General features: G+C 35.6%; 1 protein-coding gene across 1 annotated transcript in view; it reads left to right on the top strand.

The window, feature by feature from the left end:
* MYBPC3 (myosin binding protein C3) overlaps positions 1-20,986 on the top strand; it is a 62,962-nt gene extending 41,976 nt beyond the window's left edge. Inside the window, exons 26-35 of the mRNA XM_065838051.1 lie at positions 566-700; positions 1,908-2,075; positions 3,418-3,506; positions 8,510-8,705; positions 13,780-13,919; positions 14,661-14,820; positions 15,358-15,494; positions 17,950-18,136; positions 19,198-19,240; positions 19,758-20,986. Of these exons, the coding sequence (XP_065694123.1) occupies positions 566-700; positions 1,908-2,075; positions 3,418-3,506; positions 8,510-8,705; positions 13,780-13,919; positions 14,661-14,820; positions 15,358-15,494; positions 17,950-18,136; positions 19,198-19,208 (1,223 nt within the window). The 3' untranslated portion in view covers positions 19,209-19,240; positions 19,758-20,986. The remainder of the gene's footprint in view (positions 1-565; positions 701-1,907; positions 2,076-3,417; positions 3,507-8,509; positions 8,706-13,779; positions 13,920-14,660; positions 14,821-15,357; positions 15,495-17,949; positions 18,137-19,197; positions 19,241-19,757) is intronic.
* The last annotated feature ends 854 nt before the right edge of the window (positions 20,987-21,840 follow it).

Here is a 21,840-nt window from a genome sequence, read left to right on the forward strand (position 1 = left end):
TCTTCTGCCCCAAAATATTTTTCTCAGGCATGTGTCTATTATAAACATGCAAATCGAACTAGTGTTTCTGTAAACATGTAGTCAGACCTTTTGGTCGTTTTCTCCACTGTAAGAGGAAAATTAATGAAGTCAAATTTAGCTACTGATTAATTTGGTCCTCTGACTATGTGTCTTTTGTCTAATTACAATCAGAGTATAAGTACAGCATAGAAATTGCAGGCATTTTCATTTCTAAATTTTCTGCAGATTTCTGCTGACAATTTGACTCCCTTCTGTAACTTTTCTTTTTTTTTCATTGGCTTTTACTCCCAAGGGAGCATATGTGAATAGGAACTACTATACTAACCTCTCGGTCCCTTCCCTATTACAGGAAACTTATGGTGTGTTTCTATTAATGAAGTATTAGGTGTTACATTTTACAACTGAGCTTCAGATAAACTTGGTTTTAAAAATTTTTAAACAGATAGCAGTATGTAATTCAGCTGCTAATCACTCCTTCTATAGCCTTTAAATTCTCAGTCATATTGCTGTTTCCCAGAATTTACTTCTACATATTTCCCTATAGCTCCTCCAAGTGAACCAACACACTTTACAGTGGAAGATGTTTCTGACAGCACTGTTGCCTTGAAGTGGAGACCCCCTGAGCGCATTGGAGCTGGGGGATTAGATGGTTATATTGTGGAATACTGCAAAGATGGATGTAAGTAAGCACTAGTACCAGACAGCAGGAACTGAACATTGTTAAAATCCTACAATTGCAATAGCTTCACTACAATATCCCAACAAATTAGCTATATCCAATATCATTACATTTGAACTCGAATCTACAACTAACACCCTTGCAAACCACCACCAGACTTACCATGACAAGACCATGATACTGACATGAACCTTAACATCATCTCCACAATCATAATAAACTTCAATACGGAAGAGTACTAGAAAAATACCAGTGTTGTTCCATAGTCACTACTATGCTTTTGTAGCATTCACAAATTGCGTATTCCTTAAAACCAATCTAATAACATGACTGTAACAACAAACTATCAAGTAACTGTTACATTATCTCATTTAATACTTGTGGTCTGATAATAAAGTGTATACCTCCATCATAACTACCACACTCAATTTACTGTGATACTACAACACAACATTTATGTCATAAAAATCAAATAACAAATTTATAATCACTTCCATCATGAAATTTTCTCTGACACTAAGCTCAATTGCCATATAACCTAAACTAGGCTTTTTACAGGGTATATTTTATCCAGAAATAATTTATAGTCTTTAATGAGCTATCATAATGGAACTACTAGAATCTCTATGTCAGTGTCATAGAATGATTTTATCAGTTCTACTTCTCTGTCATTACAATACCTAAGGAAGCTCTAAGACTTCTGTTCTACTGTGTCAACTGAGAAGTTAATAATAAATTCCAACAGTTATGTGTTCTATTATTGTTTTCAGCATCTGTGGCTCTCACCAGTCTGTTTGGACACCCAGAGGAGATATATTTATTCCAAGCAAAAATAAAATTAAGATCTCCCTTTCTTGCAAAAAATACTTCCAGAATTCTCTACCTTAACCTCTTGCTAATGAAAATGAATGTAGAGAAGATCCACACCTCTAAGATCAATAAAACAGAATGCCAAAGGAACTACTCAAAGATGATTCCCTTACCCTTAGCTATTTTGAATAAACAAAATGTATACATTCTTTAACTCCATGTGTAAACACATCTTCTAGATCCAGAGTTCTTTTTCCAACTTAGTTTATTCCCTTTTAAGTGTGGTATTGCATGTTAAATTCATTTTAGCTTAATACAAATTTACTTTCAATTGTAGACAAGGTACCAGTTTGGAAAAATAATATATTATTACAATATGCAAATCCTGTACTTGCAGCTACAGAATGGATTCCAGCTCTTCCTGGCCTAACTGAGCGCACATCTGCTCTGATTAAAGACCTAGTCACTGGGGACAAACTTCATTTCCGTATAAAGGCTGTAAACTTGGCTGGTGAGAGCGGAGCAGCAATAATCAAAGAGCCTGTCACTGTTCAAGAGATTTTGCGTGAGTATTTAGACTGAATTATTAATCTGTTTCCTCTGATCAAAGTTCTAATAACGTACACATGCAGAAAAATTCCAGGACTGACAAGCCTGTGCCTTCTTCTGTGAATAAAAACCCGAACAGCTCTTTCACTTTGACTAGCCACCCAATACCTTCTGAGACTGAGAACATTATTATATTCTCCAGGTCTTATATTCCTCAAGCACAGGTCTTAAAACAAAATCCTACTTCTTACTTTCAAATTATGGACATTTCATTTCTTGTAATGGCACTGTCAGCATTTAAAAGACACATTTTTTAGTGTTTAGCTCTCTGCTGGAAAAGCTGCTATATTACTGCAAAATGACTGTGTCGGCTGTGGCCAGAGATCTATTTAAATAAAAGTACTTGATTGTCTTAGGTTATTAATTAATACTCCATGTATCACCCAACAGCAGTAGATTTTAATTAATTTGACTGGAGTCCAAATGATATCAAGAGGTGCTAATAGTGGATTCTTCAACCTTGATTCACATGAAGTGTCTGCCAGAGTCTCACTGACAGTAAAATGACTCTGTGTAAATGAAATGAAGTTGTAATGTACCTCAAAACCAAATGGACATGAAGATAGATACTCCAACTCTATGTTAAGAAATGCTTTCTGTAAATGACTCAGAAAAGAATTAGGAAGACATGGAGAAAATAGAGAACTTTCCAGTGAGGTGAAGGAGAGCAGAGACTAGATGAAAAAAACATGCACTAGCATCCTCTTTTTGTTAGTGAAAAGTAAGCAGCTGCAATGAGACTCTACTCCTTGCACCTAAAAGAAAGAACTATAACTGAATGACTGTAGAAAGATAAAGGAAATCCATTGATTGCTCTGCTTTCTGAGTAAGTCCATAAACACCTTCAAATGGCAATTTTCACAGAGGTGTGGTAACAATATAGCAATAGATCAACCATAGTCTATAATCACTCTTTTACTCCAATACACCTTTTGTCTCATTCCTTCTACTGAACTGATAAAGTTCTCCAAAGTCCATACAGAAGACTCGCATAGAATGCAAGTCACCCAAACTTGGCATTTCAAATGTGACAGTTTCACAAATCCTGCTGTCATTGAAACCTGCTCAGTTGTAAATATGTAACTGAGATTGCTACTAAATTTGTATCCAGTAGCCAAATACATTTGAAAGTACTTTGAGAATTAACTGCTCCCTAACTGTAGAAACAGTGTCTGCACAATTTTCTTATGCTTACAAATATCCAAGCGTCTCCTCTTTGGTGTTTTGTCTTATTTATGCTACAAGCAATATTTCAAATATCAAATCTTTGCATTGAATGTACTAATGCTTAACTGCAGAGCGTCCCAAAATCTGGTTGCCACGCCATCTCAGACAGACTCTGGTGAAGAAAGTGGGTGAGACAATCAACATTGTGATCCCTTTTCAGGTATGTATCATCTGTTCCTATTTTGTCGTGGTTATTTATCACCACTTACCTAAAGTACTTTCCCTTGTCCAAGTTCCCAGTGCTTCACTGCTTAAGCACTATTACACAAAGTATGGCTGATGATTTAAAAAACCCTCTCAAATGTTAAAGCAAAAAACAATAAAATCACTCTTCTTTCAGTCACATTTTTTTACACTCACAGTTTCTTCCATAATCCTTCCTTTTGGGGAAGAACAAGAATTAAGTGCTGTAAGTAAGTGCAAGCCCATTCTTGCTTATTGTCCATAGGATGCATCTTAAAGACAGAAGTACACAAAAGCATAAGAATACAACCAAATACTCTTCTGTAGCCAAGGTACATGATGTTACTAGGCAACTTCTTTGCCAAAAGATTGTATGTTCATTTCTGAAAGGCTGACTACAAAAATTAGAGTTTGTACATAAACAGAATACCACAATTGGGCCTATATAGAATCCATGTGTATACAAATAATAGCTTGGTTATTAGTGTACATGAGCTCAAGGTTAAAAAACACAGCATGCCAAGGATTATCAAGAGTGCATGCATGGAACTACACATGCCACTATGACATGCACCAAATTGCATATACATAAGCACAGATTGACCTAACCAGTTCCCCTATCTTTGCATGTTCTATAGCTGTATAAGCAATGATAATGACTGCTCATAAAACACCACATGCCTTTTTTAAGATGCAAGACTATAACATCAATATAGTGCAAGAATTAGTGTGGGAAAGAAAAGGGTTTCTGAGTGACACACAAGAAAAGAACATGTAAATTGCAGATTTGGACTCTCACAGAGATATCCTCAGCAATAATGGATAAATCATTTAATCTAGCCCTCATTTATAATTTGAAGAACCTAAAATTTCTCTGCTGTCCAGGTTTGACATTTATGAAAATGTAATCACCGTCATTAGTGAAGAGTTTTGAAATTCTCATGTAAAGACACTGGAGATGTAAAACATTTTTCAGCCAGGGAGACATATATGCACTCATTACCTATATTCTTTCATTTGGGCAGTACCAGCAGGAAAAAAAAAATCCATAGAGGAGCAAAATCTATGTAAAATGCATTACACATGTCTTTTGCCCTGTGGTTACTGGGTGACATGAAAAGTTGCTTTTTCACAAAGATATATCTAATCAGCAAACAGTTGCAAACCAATACATGGAGTAACTGCCTTGAATTGCATGCTTGCACCACTTTGATACGATCGTGTGCTTATTTTTTTCTTCCATGTTTCTTATCTCCACAATTGCTAAAATTGCCGCTTCACTGAGCTCTAGATTTCCGCAAAATTTAAGATTTTACATCTGATATTTTGGACTTATTTAAGTCTTTAAAAAATTACATTAGAATAAAGATATTTTTGCTGCTTTAATGTCTGAGTTGAAGAAAATTTGCAAAAAATTGACAAGGTGTCCCATAAGCTGAGGAAATGATAAAGTTTGGCGTTTTAGAGGTTTGTGTCGTATGTCCCCTATATCACTATCTTCCCAGCATAACCCACCTCTTTTGCTTAGAGCGGTCTCATTGCAATATTCCCAGCAATTTGCCAGTTCTTTGCCCTAACCCCTCACTGGTAGTCCTACATTACATGTCCTCACTTCCCCAGGCCAGAGAAAGTACATGCTGCAGCTAATCCAGAGCTTCACTTATCCTGCCTGATCATTCAGCTCTTGCCAAACAAAACCGATAAAGACTAAGCCTTCCCTGACTTTTCCTCAACAGGGACACTAATGAAGGTTTCAGTATTTCACCCTGTCATCAGTTTTCACAAAACTGTACTAAGCTAGTCTAAGAGAATTCTAGTGCTCTGTCAAATTTAGCTGAAATGAATCAATTCAAAATTTTAGTAGCACACAAATAATGTGATGGTATAAACTCTCATCTCCTAAAAAGTAAGGCTAACAAACAATGCTAAAATCTATCCATCAACACCAAATTTTATCTTGAGAACAAAACTAGAGGATTTTAATTCAAGAGATAATTTTTGAGTGAATTAAATTTGTAATAGTGCTGAATTGCAACTATAGCTACAATTCTTAATACTGCAAAAGCTATTTAGAATATGCAAAACTGAGGATCTTTCAAAAAATTAAAGCAAAATGAACATTTTATTCTATATTTTGAAAAAGTTTAAATCACTGACCATTTCTATTGAAGCAAAAGATTCTAAGTAGATATGATTGCAACTTCATATTACAAAAAGGATAACAAAGTAAATACATAAATACTGGAATTAGTGTGAACCCTGAGCCAGGGAATACAAGCAAGCAGAATATTATCTAAATAAACTGTAAGTCAGTGTCTTCTACAATTTACAGTTTCTGTGCAACCCTGGCAGTGACCTCTATGGTCACTACCATGTCATTTAACACTGGAATTCTATTAAATACCTTGTCAAGCTATCCTGGGCTAAATGCTATTTTCAAATCTATCAAAATCTTTAGATTGAAATTTACAGAGAAGAGCAAGTACAACATTCTTACTAACCCTTTTTCTGTTGAGTGCATTACACAGGTTGGACATTCTACTTAAAGGACAGGAATAAACACATTCTTGTTTCAAAATTATCTATGTGGGCACATGATTGAAGGGATATTATGTGCTATTAGTTGATAAGATTCATGGTATTCCTAAGCAGTCTTCTTGTCCATATTTGCATTAACATAAACACCAAAAAGCATTTAAATTCGTTCTTCCCTTGCAGTAAACTGCCTGAAGTTTCTCTGGTGTGCTATTTACCCACTGTCACTCACTGTTCTCTCTCGGATTACTTATTACACATTGCAGAAATCCAATCCTCTGAGATATGTATTAGGAACATTCTATCTGTTTATGCTTTTCACAGTCTATAAATATAAGAGTATATGAAAACAAACACTTTCAACACTTGCAATCTTTCACTGGCAATCGTAGCACCTCAAAAAGGGAGATGCTGTGAGTGAACATATCCGATCAACCACATTTGAACACCAGCAGTAGCAAAACTTAATTTATTGTTAAAGTATTTCTTATTATAAAGATATCGCTATGGTTTCTCATGGCCATTTTTGCTGAGATATTTAAGGCCAGATGCTCAATTCACCTCATCACTCAGTCCATCAAGAACTATTACATTTTGTAATCAGTCTGAAAACCTAGCCAAGCAGTTGTCTTGACAAATTAGAAATTTAAAGAAAATTTCTATATAACTATACCATTTTAAGTAAATTGCTTTTATTTTGAAAGTATTCCTGTAGACAAAATTTTCAATCAGAATCCTCATGTCATTTAAAAATACACACATATGTAGAAGGTAAAATACAGTCAATTACTTGTCAAGTTCACCAATAACCAGGATACAGAAAAAAACCCCACCATATCCTTTTACTTGTTCGAGAATTTTCTACTATACCTACCAGCTAAAGGAGGGAAGCCGTGTCTTCCTCTAATAGGTTTTTGTAAGGGTTCTATGAAATTATACCAGGGTGAAGTTACACTAGAACTGGCAAAATATCTAATATTTCAGAGCTACAGGCCTGAGGTGACTATATGCCTTGCCAGAAAGCATTAAGAAAATCAGTTACCAGATATGGAAAATGGAAGATCCAAAACCATTGCTCATTCAGGTTTATCATCAGCCCTGATGTAAAATCAATCACAATGTATCTGAGGTTTTAGATGCCAGAGGAAAAAAAAAAAATCTCTTAAAGAATAGCGATTTCTAGGTGGTTTAGAGCCCCTTTAAGTGTAATTTTGGACAGATCTTGGCCTGACTTTTCTAATATCACAGAAAAATAAAATGATGCTACACAGACTTTCTGAGCAAATACCAGACAAACTTGAAACAATGGTGTAGCAGAGCACAAAGATTTCTTTTTATTCTGCCTACCTTTTGGCACCTAAACCAAGAGTCTGGGTATCCTAATCTCCCTCTGTAGCCTATGGAAAAAGATACAGTCTTACAGAGTATGTTTCAGACACCCAGTGAAGTGGGGAACCTTCTAGAGGTGCTTTCTCTGCTGTTCACTAGAGGCAGAGGGCAGTAGGTGTCCTAATTTCAGTCCCTTAGACTGCAGTTCCAAGGTAGCATAAGCAGATCTGACTGTTGTCTTGGATGGTCTCACTTTCCCTCCCCACTCATTTGAGCTACACCTGGGGTTCACCCAGCCCTGTGCTGCACTGTTCCACCATGTTCATCTAGCAGAAACTCAAAAAACCCCACAGAGTTATTTTCTGCTAGATTGACTATAAATACAGTTACAAAAGATGATTTGGTCCTTTCCTGTGTCTTGGGATTGTTGGTTTGGATCTGTACCGTGGAAGTAGTACTCAAACAACTTTTGGAGAACTAAATATTCTTTGCCAGTTTTCCTGGAAATGGCTGAGCGACAGTGACGTAAACCACAGATATCTTACTCATTCCACAACTGATTCCATGGGTGCAGCAACACTGTCTGACTGCTTACATTGACAGTCACCAAAACAATTTTTGCAATGCAGAAAGAATTACACAGTAAGTTTCACATCCAAGATTTCAAGATTATAACAATTTTTTGAAATATCTTAAAAATACTTGGCATAGAGAATCAAATATTTTATTAAATGGAGGGAGAAGGTGGGAAAAAAGTTAATAAACTCCTTAAATATTAAAGACTTCTGCTACTTAATAATAGAGTAAAACAGATCAACTGTTGGCTTCACAGGTGCCTGGGTGCCTGAGAGTACCATACCAGTACAAGTATATTTTTTCTGGGTTTGTTCTCAATATAATTTCAGTTTCTAACTAAATGTCATCCTCAGGGAATGGTGCCACTAAACCACACAGATAGGAGCAAATGTTTGCCTGCAAGAAAACAAATTGCAAAGTAGAGTTCATTATCCTAACTCTGCACATTAAATTAAGCTTTCTAGACTTACAAATCACTTAAAACCAGAAAAAAAAAAATCTACTGTAGCCTAAAAAGAAAAAATCTTTTTTTCTCTTCAGGGTAAACCAAGACCCAAAATCACTTGGATGAAAGATGGTCAAACTCTAGACTCCAAAGATGTGGGAATTCGGAACAGCAACACAGACACAATCCTTTTCATCAGAAAGGCAGAGCTTCATCACTCAGGAGCATATGAAGTCACTCTTCAGATAGAAAACATGACTGATAAAGTTGCAATAACAATGCAAATCATAGGTAAGAACCTGACAACATCAAAAATAAGCATAACATACAAAACAAAATAGTGGCCACACTGAGGCAATCCAAAGGTCCAGCTACCTCAGAATCCCTTCTCTGACAATGGTTAACAGCAGACGACCAGGACAAAGTTCAGAGCAGGGCTAGCATGTCACTTAATTTTCCTAGTATATTTTCCCAGCTTGAAATTATCTGTATCCTAGAGACTTTCTGAGGTAGAGGGATTATCTGTGTCCCATAGCTCCTGAGGGATTTTTTTCTTCCATGATTTTATCCAGGCAGTTTATTAATTCAGGTCTAGTTTCAGAATCCAAATATACTTTGTAAGGAATTTCAGTTTAAATGCATGTACAGTTACCCGTTTAGTTTGTTTTGAGTATCTCTCCTGATAATCTCATTTGATGTCGATACAGCTTTGTATCAGAATAATTTATTCACATTTTCTATGCTACCCATGGTTTTATAGCCTTCAGTCACACTACCCTCAGTTGACAGTCTCAAGTTTTAGACCCCTTGTTTATTTCCAAAATGTCTTTAATTATGTTTCTCACCCTTCTTTCTACCATTTTGAGAGTGACAAAAGTAATTCGAGAGTTTTGGTGTTCTTGGGAATAGCCATACTGTCCTAAAGGCAGGAAATCTGAATCCTGGAATAGATATACTCTTTCTGGTTTTTATCAGCAGATAAGGACAGTGAAGATAAAAATCATTGCACTAATGTCCCTCTACTGTTTTGAGAATTAGAAACGACAAGACGACACAGTCCTGTGAATTTGGAAAATTCATGTTTAATGTCTTACTCTGCTAAGAGCGTCTAGTTAGCTTGAGGCTTAGTGGAGGCTTATTCTCTATTATGCAATTTCTAGTCTCTTTTGTAGTGTCATCTTAAAGGAATGCACTGCCACTTCCCTTGGGATTTTGAGAGGTATATTCTGAGATCTTCTCTACTCAAATTTCATTAAAATTCAACCAGAGCTCTTCTGTTTCTCCCCATTACAGTTCTATGTAACATTCTTTAAAAATGTTTTTATTTTTTTCGCCCCACTCTTTCACAGTGTAATCTCAGATTTCCTTCAACATATCAAGACATACTTAGAATATTTATTTTGGCACAAAAAGTATTTAAGCATAACTCCTTATGCTTTCAAATAAAATATATAATGTTGACTGTATTCTGCTTAAAGTTTTAGAATGTGGGCAGAATGGGTATGCAGTGGTGCCAAGAGCAAACAAAAAAGGCATAACAAATTGAGCAAATGTGCCTTAATACCACCAGCTGCTTCTGCTCAAGAGGACGGCCGCAATTCTGCGACAGCAAAATAAGTAAATGGCAGCTAAAACAATGTAATTTCAAGGGACACAGGTAAAGGGGTGTAGTGCTCTCTACACACCAAAATTCCTTTCTAAAACTCATTAGTGACTTCAGGTTCTAAGCACATTGCTCTTACAGCATAGTACCAAGTATCTTTCACCCATTGTTTGGTACGTAGAAAGGTATACAAACAGATACATGTACTATTGTCCAAGAGTTATTTCATACAGAAAATCAAAGGCAAAAAAAACCCCAAAAAAGCCAAATAATCATGTCACATAGCTTAATGCATGTCAGAGTTGGAGGTCAGGTATTCAACTTTTTAATTCTTGGCCAGCTTGCTTGAATGAAAGGGAATAAATAAATTTCATTTAATTCTTGGCCAAGAAAGGGCTTGTAACATATACAGGTACTTCTGCAACCACAGCATCTGCTCTGATTCTTGATTCTGTCACTCTTCCATTGAAACTACTTCTTTTCAGTTCTGTCAACAGCACGTTTTGCTCTCAAGATTTTAAATTATTTTGGCAGGAGAGAAATATAGGTGATTCAGACACTCTTTCTGTACTACTGGTAATGCTTTAGATGCTGAAGCACAGCATGCTGAAAAGCCAACTCATCTTTCAGAGACAGAAATCAACTAGTGATCTTTTATCTCTGTTCACTTTTTTTGACAAGAGTTTACTTGACAAAGGATTAATATTTGTAGCTTCAGTCCTTATATTTTTGAGAGCAAGGCAAGAACGTCAGTAACCAAAAGCTTTGCTGCTATAATGAGACAGTTCCAAACAGGAGGAAACATTTCTATTATTGTCATCACCTGCTCTTATTGCCAAAACAATTGCTGCAGTCTGCACTAGAGATCTACAAAGGGTGGACTTTTACTATGGCAATACAATATATTTAAAATACTTATAAAAGGTCTTATGTAATGAAAATATTTCCAGTCTCTGAAAAATACTGTTCCCTCAGCTTTTACCCCACTGCATTAATCAATAAAATATGCCTTCCATTACACCTTCTACTGATAAAGCAAACCTCAGTTCTGTGTTTTGTTTTGTTTTGTTTTGTTTTTTTAACTGGAATTATTTATTGTTCCCATTATTTATTATTTGAAAATGTAAATTCTCATTTCTCTTTGAAAGATCACGGCCACTTTCTCTCTTCTTCCCATTCTATAAAAGTCAGTAAAACACAAAAATCCTCAGATAAGCTTGTATTGAGGGTAGCAGAATATAAATCCCCACTCAACACAGTGTCCTACAGAGGAAAAAAATTTGCTACAGATGCATCACTAGGATTAACTTTTCCCACCCTCTGTTCAAATTATCAGCCAGAGATGTACTGGTTAGTACTGAGAAAGGAATATTCTACAATTCTACAAAGGAATTTTGAGTAGATATTCTTGCAGATTGCATTATCCCATCAAATCACAAAGATCAAGCATATAAAAATCCATTCAACAAATTTATTCATCTCTACCTTTTGTAAGATTGTCCTTTACAAAGACTTACAAGTACTGAGGCTTTCAGTACACTCTTTTTCTTTATTACATCTATACCACTATGGGTAGGTATAATAATATATTAAAAAGGGATTATTTAATACATTATTGAATTGTTATCACATTAATCCAATAGCAGGTTAAGGCTTAAACTGTTCTTCTGTTCTTAATAACGTCATACTATGAAATTGTTCTCCCCAAAAGCCATTATCTGCATCTATGTACATAAACATATACATAAGAATGTCTTAAATATACACACACACATTCTTAAAGTATAACTCTTCCAATAGATTACCGAATTAATGAGTGGCCTGTCATCCTATTGTTTTCAGTTTTGAAGGGAGGTTCCCTGATATTTGCTTTTAGGTAACTAGGAGCAATAAGGCCCAAACTTCAAAATCTATCTGTCTAGTGAGGCTTCCTCAAAAAGCGTACTTTTTCCTTTCATTGCACATAAGACTATATTTTTCTCCCATTTACCAATCTCTTCCTATAAGATTTAAACCAACTATCACAAAACAAAACAAAAAACCACAAAAAACACCACCATGACACACACCAACCCCTCCCATCTGTTGTGTAGATATATCTGTAGGTAAGTTTGCAGGAAAAATACTTGTAAAATTAGGCAGACACTGTGAGGGGTTATAACAATAGGTAGGCTTGAAAATCATTAACAAACTGCTAAACATCACAACATCTTTCTACTGTTTTCTACTGATTGTAATACACTTATTCAGCACTTGTTGGACTTTGCCCACTGAAGCTGTTGCAGTTTTCATACCCACACACATATTCATAGGTAGTATGCGAAACTCCTATATTCAAGTTAGAATAGACTAATTGATTTTTGTATAATGAAGATACACATCTAGAAATATATCTAGATTTTTCTTAAGTTGTGATTCAAGATAACAGCAAATGCATTTCCACATCTTCATAAGCAATATTGTTCATTTGACAACACATTACCATTCCCAGCTTCAGAAACAGGGAAGAAGTTGGTAGCTGTTGAGCAATGCATAAGATGGCAGCTTTTTCTCTAAAATGATAGTCTAAGAGAAGAAGGAAGAGGACATTAAATGGAATGAGTGTGATGCCTTCTGTATTCCTTATTGAACTTCATTTAGTGTTCTAGTTGGCTCCAGTGTTCAGCAATATGAAGGAGGACAAAAAGGGTTAAAGTTACTTATAAAGCAGTTTTTCATTCCAAAGTATGTAAGTGAAAAGAGAATTAGCACATTGTGCTTTGACACAGAAAGTCACATTTACCTTAATAACAGTCAAAGGCCAGTTTATTACTGGTTTGCCTATCTTTCTTTAAGGAATTAAATTACAAGCAATCTATAGTTGCATTTCTTTGTGCTTTGCTCATCTCAATCCTACATCCACCAGATTCTATTTTCTTCATTTTTCCAGGTTAGTTACAAAAAGGAGACAGTTTTCATTTAGCTATCTAGGATTTTCATCATCCCCAATAAGCCCTGTAACAGCGAAGAACAATCTACCATATCAAAAAGAAGCAGCAGCGTCTTCAAGTTAAACCAGACAGGAATATTACTTAATAAGTCTAATTTAAATGTTACAGTATTTGACTAAACAACATTAGCAGAAATATGAATGATCCTTAAAAGAAGGGAAAAAAAAAACCCTATCATTTTATGATATATATTTTTCTATATATTTCCAGGCGTCTTAAAGTGGACATAGACTACTGTGCCTCTGAGAGTTTGCTTATTTTTTTCTAGTTATAACAGTGAAATATCACTAGTGGCCAAGCTAAGAAGCACTGAGGCAACGGGAAAGAGCCAGGTATAGTACCCAATGGCTGGCCTTTCTTGGGCGGAGGAACATATACCCAGTTACCTCTGTTGTTTATATGGCTCTCAATGTACCTAGATGGCCACTAAATTGCATTGAAGTAAAAAAGCAAATAATAGAACTGTAGTAAAAGAGTTAATCACACCCACCCAAACAACACAACCTACTCCTTCCATTTTAAAAAAGAGTTTTTCTGGTTCCCTTGTTACTAATTCTAATGTGTTGTCTGTTTCTCAGTAGGTTTTAGGCCTCCCAGAAAAGTATTAAGACAGTATTTGAAAATTTCCCAGCTTTCCTGTTTGCAGTGTATTGATATTGAACAAGCATAGATTGCTATCAGGTTCTATTTTTTTCCCTGCATAGGACAAAATGACAAAGTTCTTAGATCTTGAAACAGAAGCAAAGGGTTTTTTTTCATGTCTCCTCTGCAGACAAGCCTGGTCCTCCTCAGAATATAAAGCTTGTAGATGTTTGGGGATTTAATGCAGCCCTGGAGTGGGCACCTCCACAAGATGATGGCAATGCACAGATCTTGGGCTACACAGTCCAGAAAACTGACAAAAAAACAATGGTAAGACACAGCACTGAGTTGGTGAATTTGTATGGAGTTCAAACTACTACCTGTTCTGGGAACACAGAGATTTGAGGAAAACAGCTAAATTCGTGACCCTAATTTTTTTGTCTGATTTGTCCTATGGCATATCAGAGGCAGTTAAACATTGAAGAACAAAATCTAAAGGGAACCAAATGAATAAATGCAGGGCTGTGTAAAATGCCCAGTAGAAAATGTAAAAAGAGAGACCCAGCCTGTCCCGTCTGTGGTGGTGACTGGACAGACAGCTCTACCCAAAAGGTGCAATTGTATTTTTTCATTTGGAATTATATTTTTCACAATTACAAGGGAAAAACTGAAGGGGAAGGAGGAAGTTAAACTCAGATGTGGGGTATACTAGGGTATATACTGGGAGAGGTATGAATGTCAGTTCAGCAGGAAAACATCCTTCTCATGGAAGTTCCCATCAAGCAGCCATGTTCTGAGATCACATCTTGTGTCAGGTTTGCCAGATATGAGTAGGGCTAAAATTTAAAGAGATTTTTTTTTTTCCTCAAAATGCAAGTATTCATGCAACTGTCACTCCAGCCAGAAAATAAAAACAGGAAAATTTATCAGCTAACCTTCACAGGAAGGAACATAATATTTATTTCACAGGCTAGTATTAAATACATGTCTACTTGTCTTTTCCTTGTAGCAAAATTAGCACCATGTCTGACCTTTCATAGTATCTTTTTAAATAGTATAGTCTTGTTACAGGAATGGTATACAGTTTTTGACCACTATCGTCGCACAAACTGTGTAGTGTCAGACCTGATTATGGGAAATGAGTATTTTTTTCGAGTCTTCAGTGAAAATTTGTGTGGACTGAGTGAAACCGCTGCAACCACCAAAAATCCTGCCTATATCCAAAAAACAGGTAACGTATTCTTCTAAACAAAGATCACAGAAGTCACTAAGTACCACAAATAATACAGTGGTAAACGGAAAATACAATATTATTAGGTGCACCACTGGAGATATTTTCATTACTTAGTAACTAGCACTTTTAAAATAGTTTAGCATCAAGAGCCCTTACCTGGGCAGATCTCCTGTACTAACACAAACATCTGTTCTAGAATATTTAATTACGCTGTCTTCCTAAACTATATTATTTTACATTCTGAGGTTAAAAGTTTAAGATGTCTGTGGTGAAGACTTCCCCTGCAGGCATACGGCTTTCATATTTTTAACAGAAACTGAAACCCCATGGTTGCCAGGACCTTTTACTTTAACTGAAGTATTAAACATGTGATGTGTATTAGAGTGAAATGTATTTAAAGATTTGTTATATGATAACTGTCATAGCTTTGAAGCTTTTCTAAATCATATAGGCAAATTAAATGACAAATTGATTGTACACAAGTCAAGAGAATTGAAAACACAGTTCTTACTATTTTATTTCTTTGAATTGCAGGCACCACTTATAAGCCACCTAGTTACAAAGAACATGACTTCTCCGAACCTCCTAAATTCACTCACCCTTTAGTAAACCGTTCTGTGATTGCAGGATACAACACCACGCTCAGCTGTGCTGTAAGAGGAATCCCCAAGGTACAAATTACAACAGATGTTGTCACTGCCACAACAAGCCAAGATGATGCTTTAGAATTCATATCAGTTCAGCATGACTGGAGCATAACATGAGTATATTAAGAAAAACACATCCATTTATCTCCCATCTCACTCATAAGTGATGCTTAACCAGAATGCATGGTGCAAGTGTTTGTGTGGTTGTGCACAGAACCAATGGGGCGATACAGTAAAGGAGACAGTGGCAAGGACAGGCATTGCTTATGATAACATCATGCCATTGAAAATCTATCACATGTACACAAAATCTACCCACCAAAAAAGGTAAACAAATAAAAAACACGTATCTTCTCGGAATGTATATTTTGTTCTCTTCAGTCTTTCAAGAAAACAGCAGTTAATATAATATATTGTTTCATTAACCTAAATGATACATAGACACCAGTTTTTCTGTTATTATGTCAATACATCCACATAACTTTTTGAGAGCCTGAGTTATTTTGCAAAATTAACTAGAATAAAAACTGCTGTTATGTGTGAAGATTGGGGGCTTTTATTTTTTCTCACTGGAATATTTTTTCAGTCTAAATATATTTGTTGAAGTCTGTACCAAGAGTACTTTTTTGTTAAGAGTTAGGAACAAGCAGTAAAAACTGTATCAGCTAGAAGCTAAATTTAGGTTTCTCAAAAAAGGGAAATAGGCTTTTTGTCTGCAGTGAAGGAATTTACCATATTATGACATAATCTTGTCATAAATTTAAGTTCGTGCAGTTACAAAAAATGTAGTAACCTTTTTCCTGGCTCCTTATTTCCTGCTCCTTTCCCTTCCTCATGCCTGCACAAGGATCTAATATCTACATAGCAAAACATGCAAGATTATAGCTCAAAGTTCAAATTAACTCAAAAAAAAAATTAGAGACAGTCTTAATGCAATCATTTGCTGCAGTTCATTGAATGAAGGAGCTCCAGACAAAACTCAAATATAAAAAGGAAGCATACCCACATAAATAACTGCAAAAGAACATCACAGAAGACACACGACCAACTGCAGGCAAAATCCATCCTCCAGTAGCTGCCTCAGCTTAGATTCATCACGAAATTACAGTGTTAGTAACGATATTCTTTCTTGGTTAACTGATCTTTTTGTGCATCTGTATCCACTTCATTCGGTTTCCATGGTTTTAAGAAGATTCTAAGAAAAACATCGTATTTTACAGCTGTTAGGTACAGTAGTTGCAGGCTTCTGACTGTGAGCATGCTCGCTCTGCCTTCTACATTAGGATACAAATAGTCATCCTTCAGTACACCTAATACTCCAAAGTAGCTTTTCCAGATACATTTCGGTACTTGCATTGCCCAAATTAATCTTAACAGTTTATGTACCTACTGCATAAGTCTGTAACAGACAGTAACTTACTTTGATAGAGCTTTCCAATTTGAATAACTATAGATTATCAAGCATACCTCAGATACAATCTGTATGGCACCAAAAAGTTAACACTTCAAGCAGAGCCAATATTCATACCCTGGTAGCAGGGCTGAAACACGAGACATATACGCAGGAAGACGAAGAGGCTATAGAAAAAGAAGCAAAAAGTTTTGAGACAGGAAAATGTCCAGCTGATATATTTAAAGAAAAATAGGCATGGCAACTGGAATGGACTGAATTGTGTATCACAGGTCAAAGACATGAGTGATTCAGTAAATTTGAATCCACTCTATAAAAGTGCAGTAGTTTTACAGGTTTATGGGTGACAAAACAGAAAATGTTAATTTCAGGAGTAAAACAGATGAATGCAGAGCTTTTTCTTCTACTCTTTAAAGCCTATTTATTCACTATATGTAATAACAAGTTTGAAATAAACAAAAGCAGTTTGCTTTATATAAGATTTCTAATTTTCAAAATTTCATTTATAAAAATGGCTGGAACTGGTACAGAGCCAACCACTTTATTGCTCAGTTGAACCCAACCTGAACTCTATTTTGAAATTCCTGAAGTTGCTAAAGATATTCTAAATGGTTTGGAAAATCCTTTCCCAGCCCAAACCTTGGCATTCCAAGTTGGCCACCCAACATCTACAGACCTTTATGACACTTCTGCTGTAATAACCTGTGCTGTTTAATTCCCCTTCTGTAAAACATTTGAAGCATTCAAATATATTTTAATAAGTACAATTAAATAACTCCCAAATAAATAAATTTTGTAGAGTTTTTTTAAATTGTGATAGAATAGGGTGCAGATCTACATTATCTACATGCTATTTGAGAGTTCAAGAAAATACTGAACATTTGAATTATTAGTTTCACAAGTTTGTACTGAATAAGGGGAGGTTCCTTCAAAAATTAATACTCCTGTATAATATATATAGTCCTCATTATGCATAAACCTTTGATGGCTAAATTAAAGCTGTAAGATCAGCCATAATTCTTCACTTTTCTGCCTTCTATTTTAAAATTCTTCTTTTGTGTTCTTTAGCCAAAGATATTCTGGTACAAAAACAAAATGGATCTTTCTGGGGATGCCAAATACCGCATGTTCAGTAAACAGGGCGTGTTGACCCTGGAGATCCGGAAACCCACTCCATTTGACGGTGGCTGTTACACCTGTAGAGCTGTTAATGAGTGTGGTGAAGCTGAAATAGAGTGCAGACTGGATGTCAGAGGTAATTGGGTGAATCTTACGGATGTAACACTAATACTGCAATGAAGAAAGAGTAACAGCTAAAAAAAAAAATAGTTCCCCTTTATGTAACCTTGACTCTTTTGGTGGCATATAAAATCTTCGTTAATCAGATGCACCAGCAAGATAGTGTTTTTCATTCTAAACTGTTATCATAGAATTAGGTTACTTGCTATGTAATACATGTCTGAAGGTGGACAATTATTATGCCTCTGACTTAATATTCCTAGAGAAGATACTTAGCACTGGAAATCTAGCTACAAATACCACATTGTGGAAAACTTTATTATCCTGTGTGCCTATAATCAAGTCATTAGCCTTTAGACATATGTAAAAGATGCATGCTACATCACAAACATTTATCAAACAGATTACTTTTTCTGTTTGACAAAAGGGCCAGGAAAAATAAAAGTCATATGTTTATAACACAGCAAGAAATATTGACAAAATATTTTTGGTAAAGCTGCTACTATTGTATCTATTTGTCAGTATGAACCTATATAGCAGCACTTTAAATGCTCATCAGAACCAGAAAAGCTGTAAAAGTGACCTGCATGACAGTCATTGATGGAGAGTCGTCTGCAGCGTGGCAAGCCTGAAGGGATTTCCACACAGCACAGAGTTAGATATTTTACTCAGTGCTGTCAGGGATGTGTACACAGTACACCTTGCAGTGCTGGACACCGATCCCCTCACTGGGGTCTTGGCAGCAAGCAATTTATCTGCATTAGTACGATGATGAACTCAGACTAAGACCTCTGAAATGTCTCACTAATCCATGCAGAAGCTTATTAAGACTCTTAGGCCACTCTCAGTTCAGTGGCTAGCTCAAGTATTTCTGGTCAGTGCTACACTGTACAGTGTAGCCATGGCTCAAAGCATAGTATTATAATCTTTTGAAGCTTGCTTTAGAAACATCACAACTCCTTGGAATCACCAGATAAAAACAACTACTATAAAGCTTCCATATTTCACCTTCAGCATCAAGCCTCAGTTTAAAATTAGCATCCTTTAATGTCTGATATCTTTTTTTTTTTTCTCCAGCACCTCAGTAAAACACTGAACCTCAATTCATCTGCAAGTCAAGGTATGAATCAAACTAATTCAGCTGGATAAAGGAGCGATGACTATATGGTTAGATACAGGATTAAGCAGTCACTAGATATTCATGTTAGAGACTATGCAATTTTTATAATGTTGGTAGGGAGGTGCTTGTTTTTATTTCTGTTTCATTTTTCAATAATCGTACTAAGATCACATTCCTCCAAGTCAATTGATTTAGTTTATTTTAAAGATAGGATTTCATGGGTCTCAACCTTTAATATGCTGTGCCAGTGTAAAAAACTGTAAGAATAACAGAGTACTTAGTTGACTGCTTTTCTTAACTCACTACAAGCACTCCCCTCTAGGAGACATTTATTAATAAAGACCTAACTATTATCAAGATGCCATATGCATTACTTTAATGAAGCAAGCAAAATTTAAATTACAATGAATCTAGAACCATAACATACATTTTAGATTTAAAAAAAAAGAAATAGCTATAATAAACAATCCAGTAATATATTTGACAATAAATCCCTTCTCCCTGTTCTCTGTCTCAGCATCGGAATGGAACTTGAAAAGAAGAAAATTGAAGAAATTAATTAAGGATAATTTCAGTTACATTCAGGAGTCATGCTCATCTTAAAATTCCTTTAATACATGTATACTAGGAGGCCATGATGTCTCTAGTGTCCTGACTACTCAGCATGTTTTCAGACAATATTTCCTCTTTTCATACATCTATTTTAGTTACATTGCCACCATTTCCATGTGAGAGAAATTCAGGGAAATCAAGAACTTCCCTTCATTACGTACCTTAGATGAGTCTGAAAAAAACCCTACCATTACATGCAAACCCATTCCATTCCTAATGTCTGAAAAGAACACAAATTCCCCACTTCTACAGTTGTCAGAATTCTGAGAAGAGAAAATAGAGACATTCTTAATAAGAAACAACTAGCTCAGAATAATGAAACACTAACAAATTATTGTTAACACTTAATCACCTTTCATTATGCTGATCTCTGCACAATAGAAAGTAACTTTCATTCCTACTGCTTTTACTGTCAGTGCATGAAATCTCCACTTCTGTGCGCTTGAGCAGATCTTTGCAAAACCACATCCAAAACATACCATTTGGGAATCTCTGTCTAAAGTTACTGTTTTGCTTTATATAGAAAATAGTTTATTTGATAATTAGTCACTACTGGGTTTCTAGCTTTTAAAAAGACACCAGCATAGACTTCCAGTTACTAGATTTTTCTGTAACCAATCATAGACATCATACTAATCTACAGAGAAAATTTGGTACATCAGATTAAACAGTGAAAGATGTAGTGAAGAAGATTATTTTCACATAAACAAAAAGTGCTTGTGATGAATGCAATAAACTTACTGCCATAAAACGTTACTGAAGGCTTTTGAAAGTTTGTGAATGGCATGTTTGTATCGTGGCAGATAATTTTGTCTAATCAAATGACACAATAGCATTTCTGGTTTCTCACCTACTAGTTCGAATAGTATTTGGGGTGGGGTTTTTTTAGACCTGCAGTAGTTGTTAGTAGTTTCCAGCTGGAAAGTACTTTTTCATGATCACAGTAAAAGAGAAGGCTGGAAGATTAAATTAGTCCAGGAAGCATTGCTTTTTGGAAGAATCAACACAAAGGAACTGAAGTAACACTACTCTCCTGCCTCCAACACTTCAGTTGAGATGGGAAAGCATGTCAGACACAGCATGTTAGTTGTATTAAACAATACATCTTCATAATAAAACCACTGATGATAATGAGATGTGTATTTTTATTATTTTATTAAGGTATAAGAACAAAGAAGAGTACTCCTCTAAAACCAAATCAATTTATCCAAGGTTAACTTTTGTCTGTTGCACATCATTATTATTCAACCAAGATACAAAAAAGATGGAAAATGTGCAAACAAGTTTACTTCGTTTTGTACTTTCATTTTCTGAGCAATGTTAATATTTAAAATATAAGGCACACACCACACATAAAAGTCAGAGATGCTCTGTGTTATAAAGAACTTACACCCAGAACACAGTGGATTGAGAGGACCACCCCAGTATCTGTGGGACAACGTCTATTGAAAACCAAAGACTGAACTGCAAGAGCTTGGATTACAAAGGACAGTGTGCCCTAAGGAGAGTTAGGTGCTGTCCCAAATACATTCTATTATCAGAAAGGTGTTTCATGAAGAGAGTAGACTTTTATGCTGTAAAAGGGCACACTAAGGGTCACTAAGAAAATGGCATTGTCTGCTCAGTTCTTAGCTATTCAACATGAGTACAATGTTGTTGGGAAGAGCAGTGCTTTCACAAGCGAACATTTATTTCACCTCTCACCTGTGAAAAGCAGTGTACTGCAAACTAATGCTTTCACTACATGTTAGTCTATCATTATTTCACTAAATTTAATTGTTCAAAAGGTCTTCAAGTATGGAATTCTACCTTATATATATATATATATGATAAATTTCCAGTGCTTGCACCTTTAATTTCCACTGTTTCAGAGTACTCAAACTAATGACAAAGAAATGCCTCCTCAGAAAAAAACTAGCTTAGATACTGCTTCTGTAAGTATTTTATGCAGGGTAGCACCAGATAGTTAGAATCTAATTCTACAGTAC

The sequence above is a fragment of the Patagioenas fasciata genome, chromosome 5 (genome assembly GCF_037038585.1).
Source record: "Patagioenas fasciata isolate bPatFas1 chromosome 5, bPatFas1.hap1, whole genome shotgun sequence".
Lineage (NCBI taxonomy): Eukaryota > Metazoa > Chordata > Aves > Columbiformes > Columbidae > Patagioenas > Patagioenas fasciata.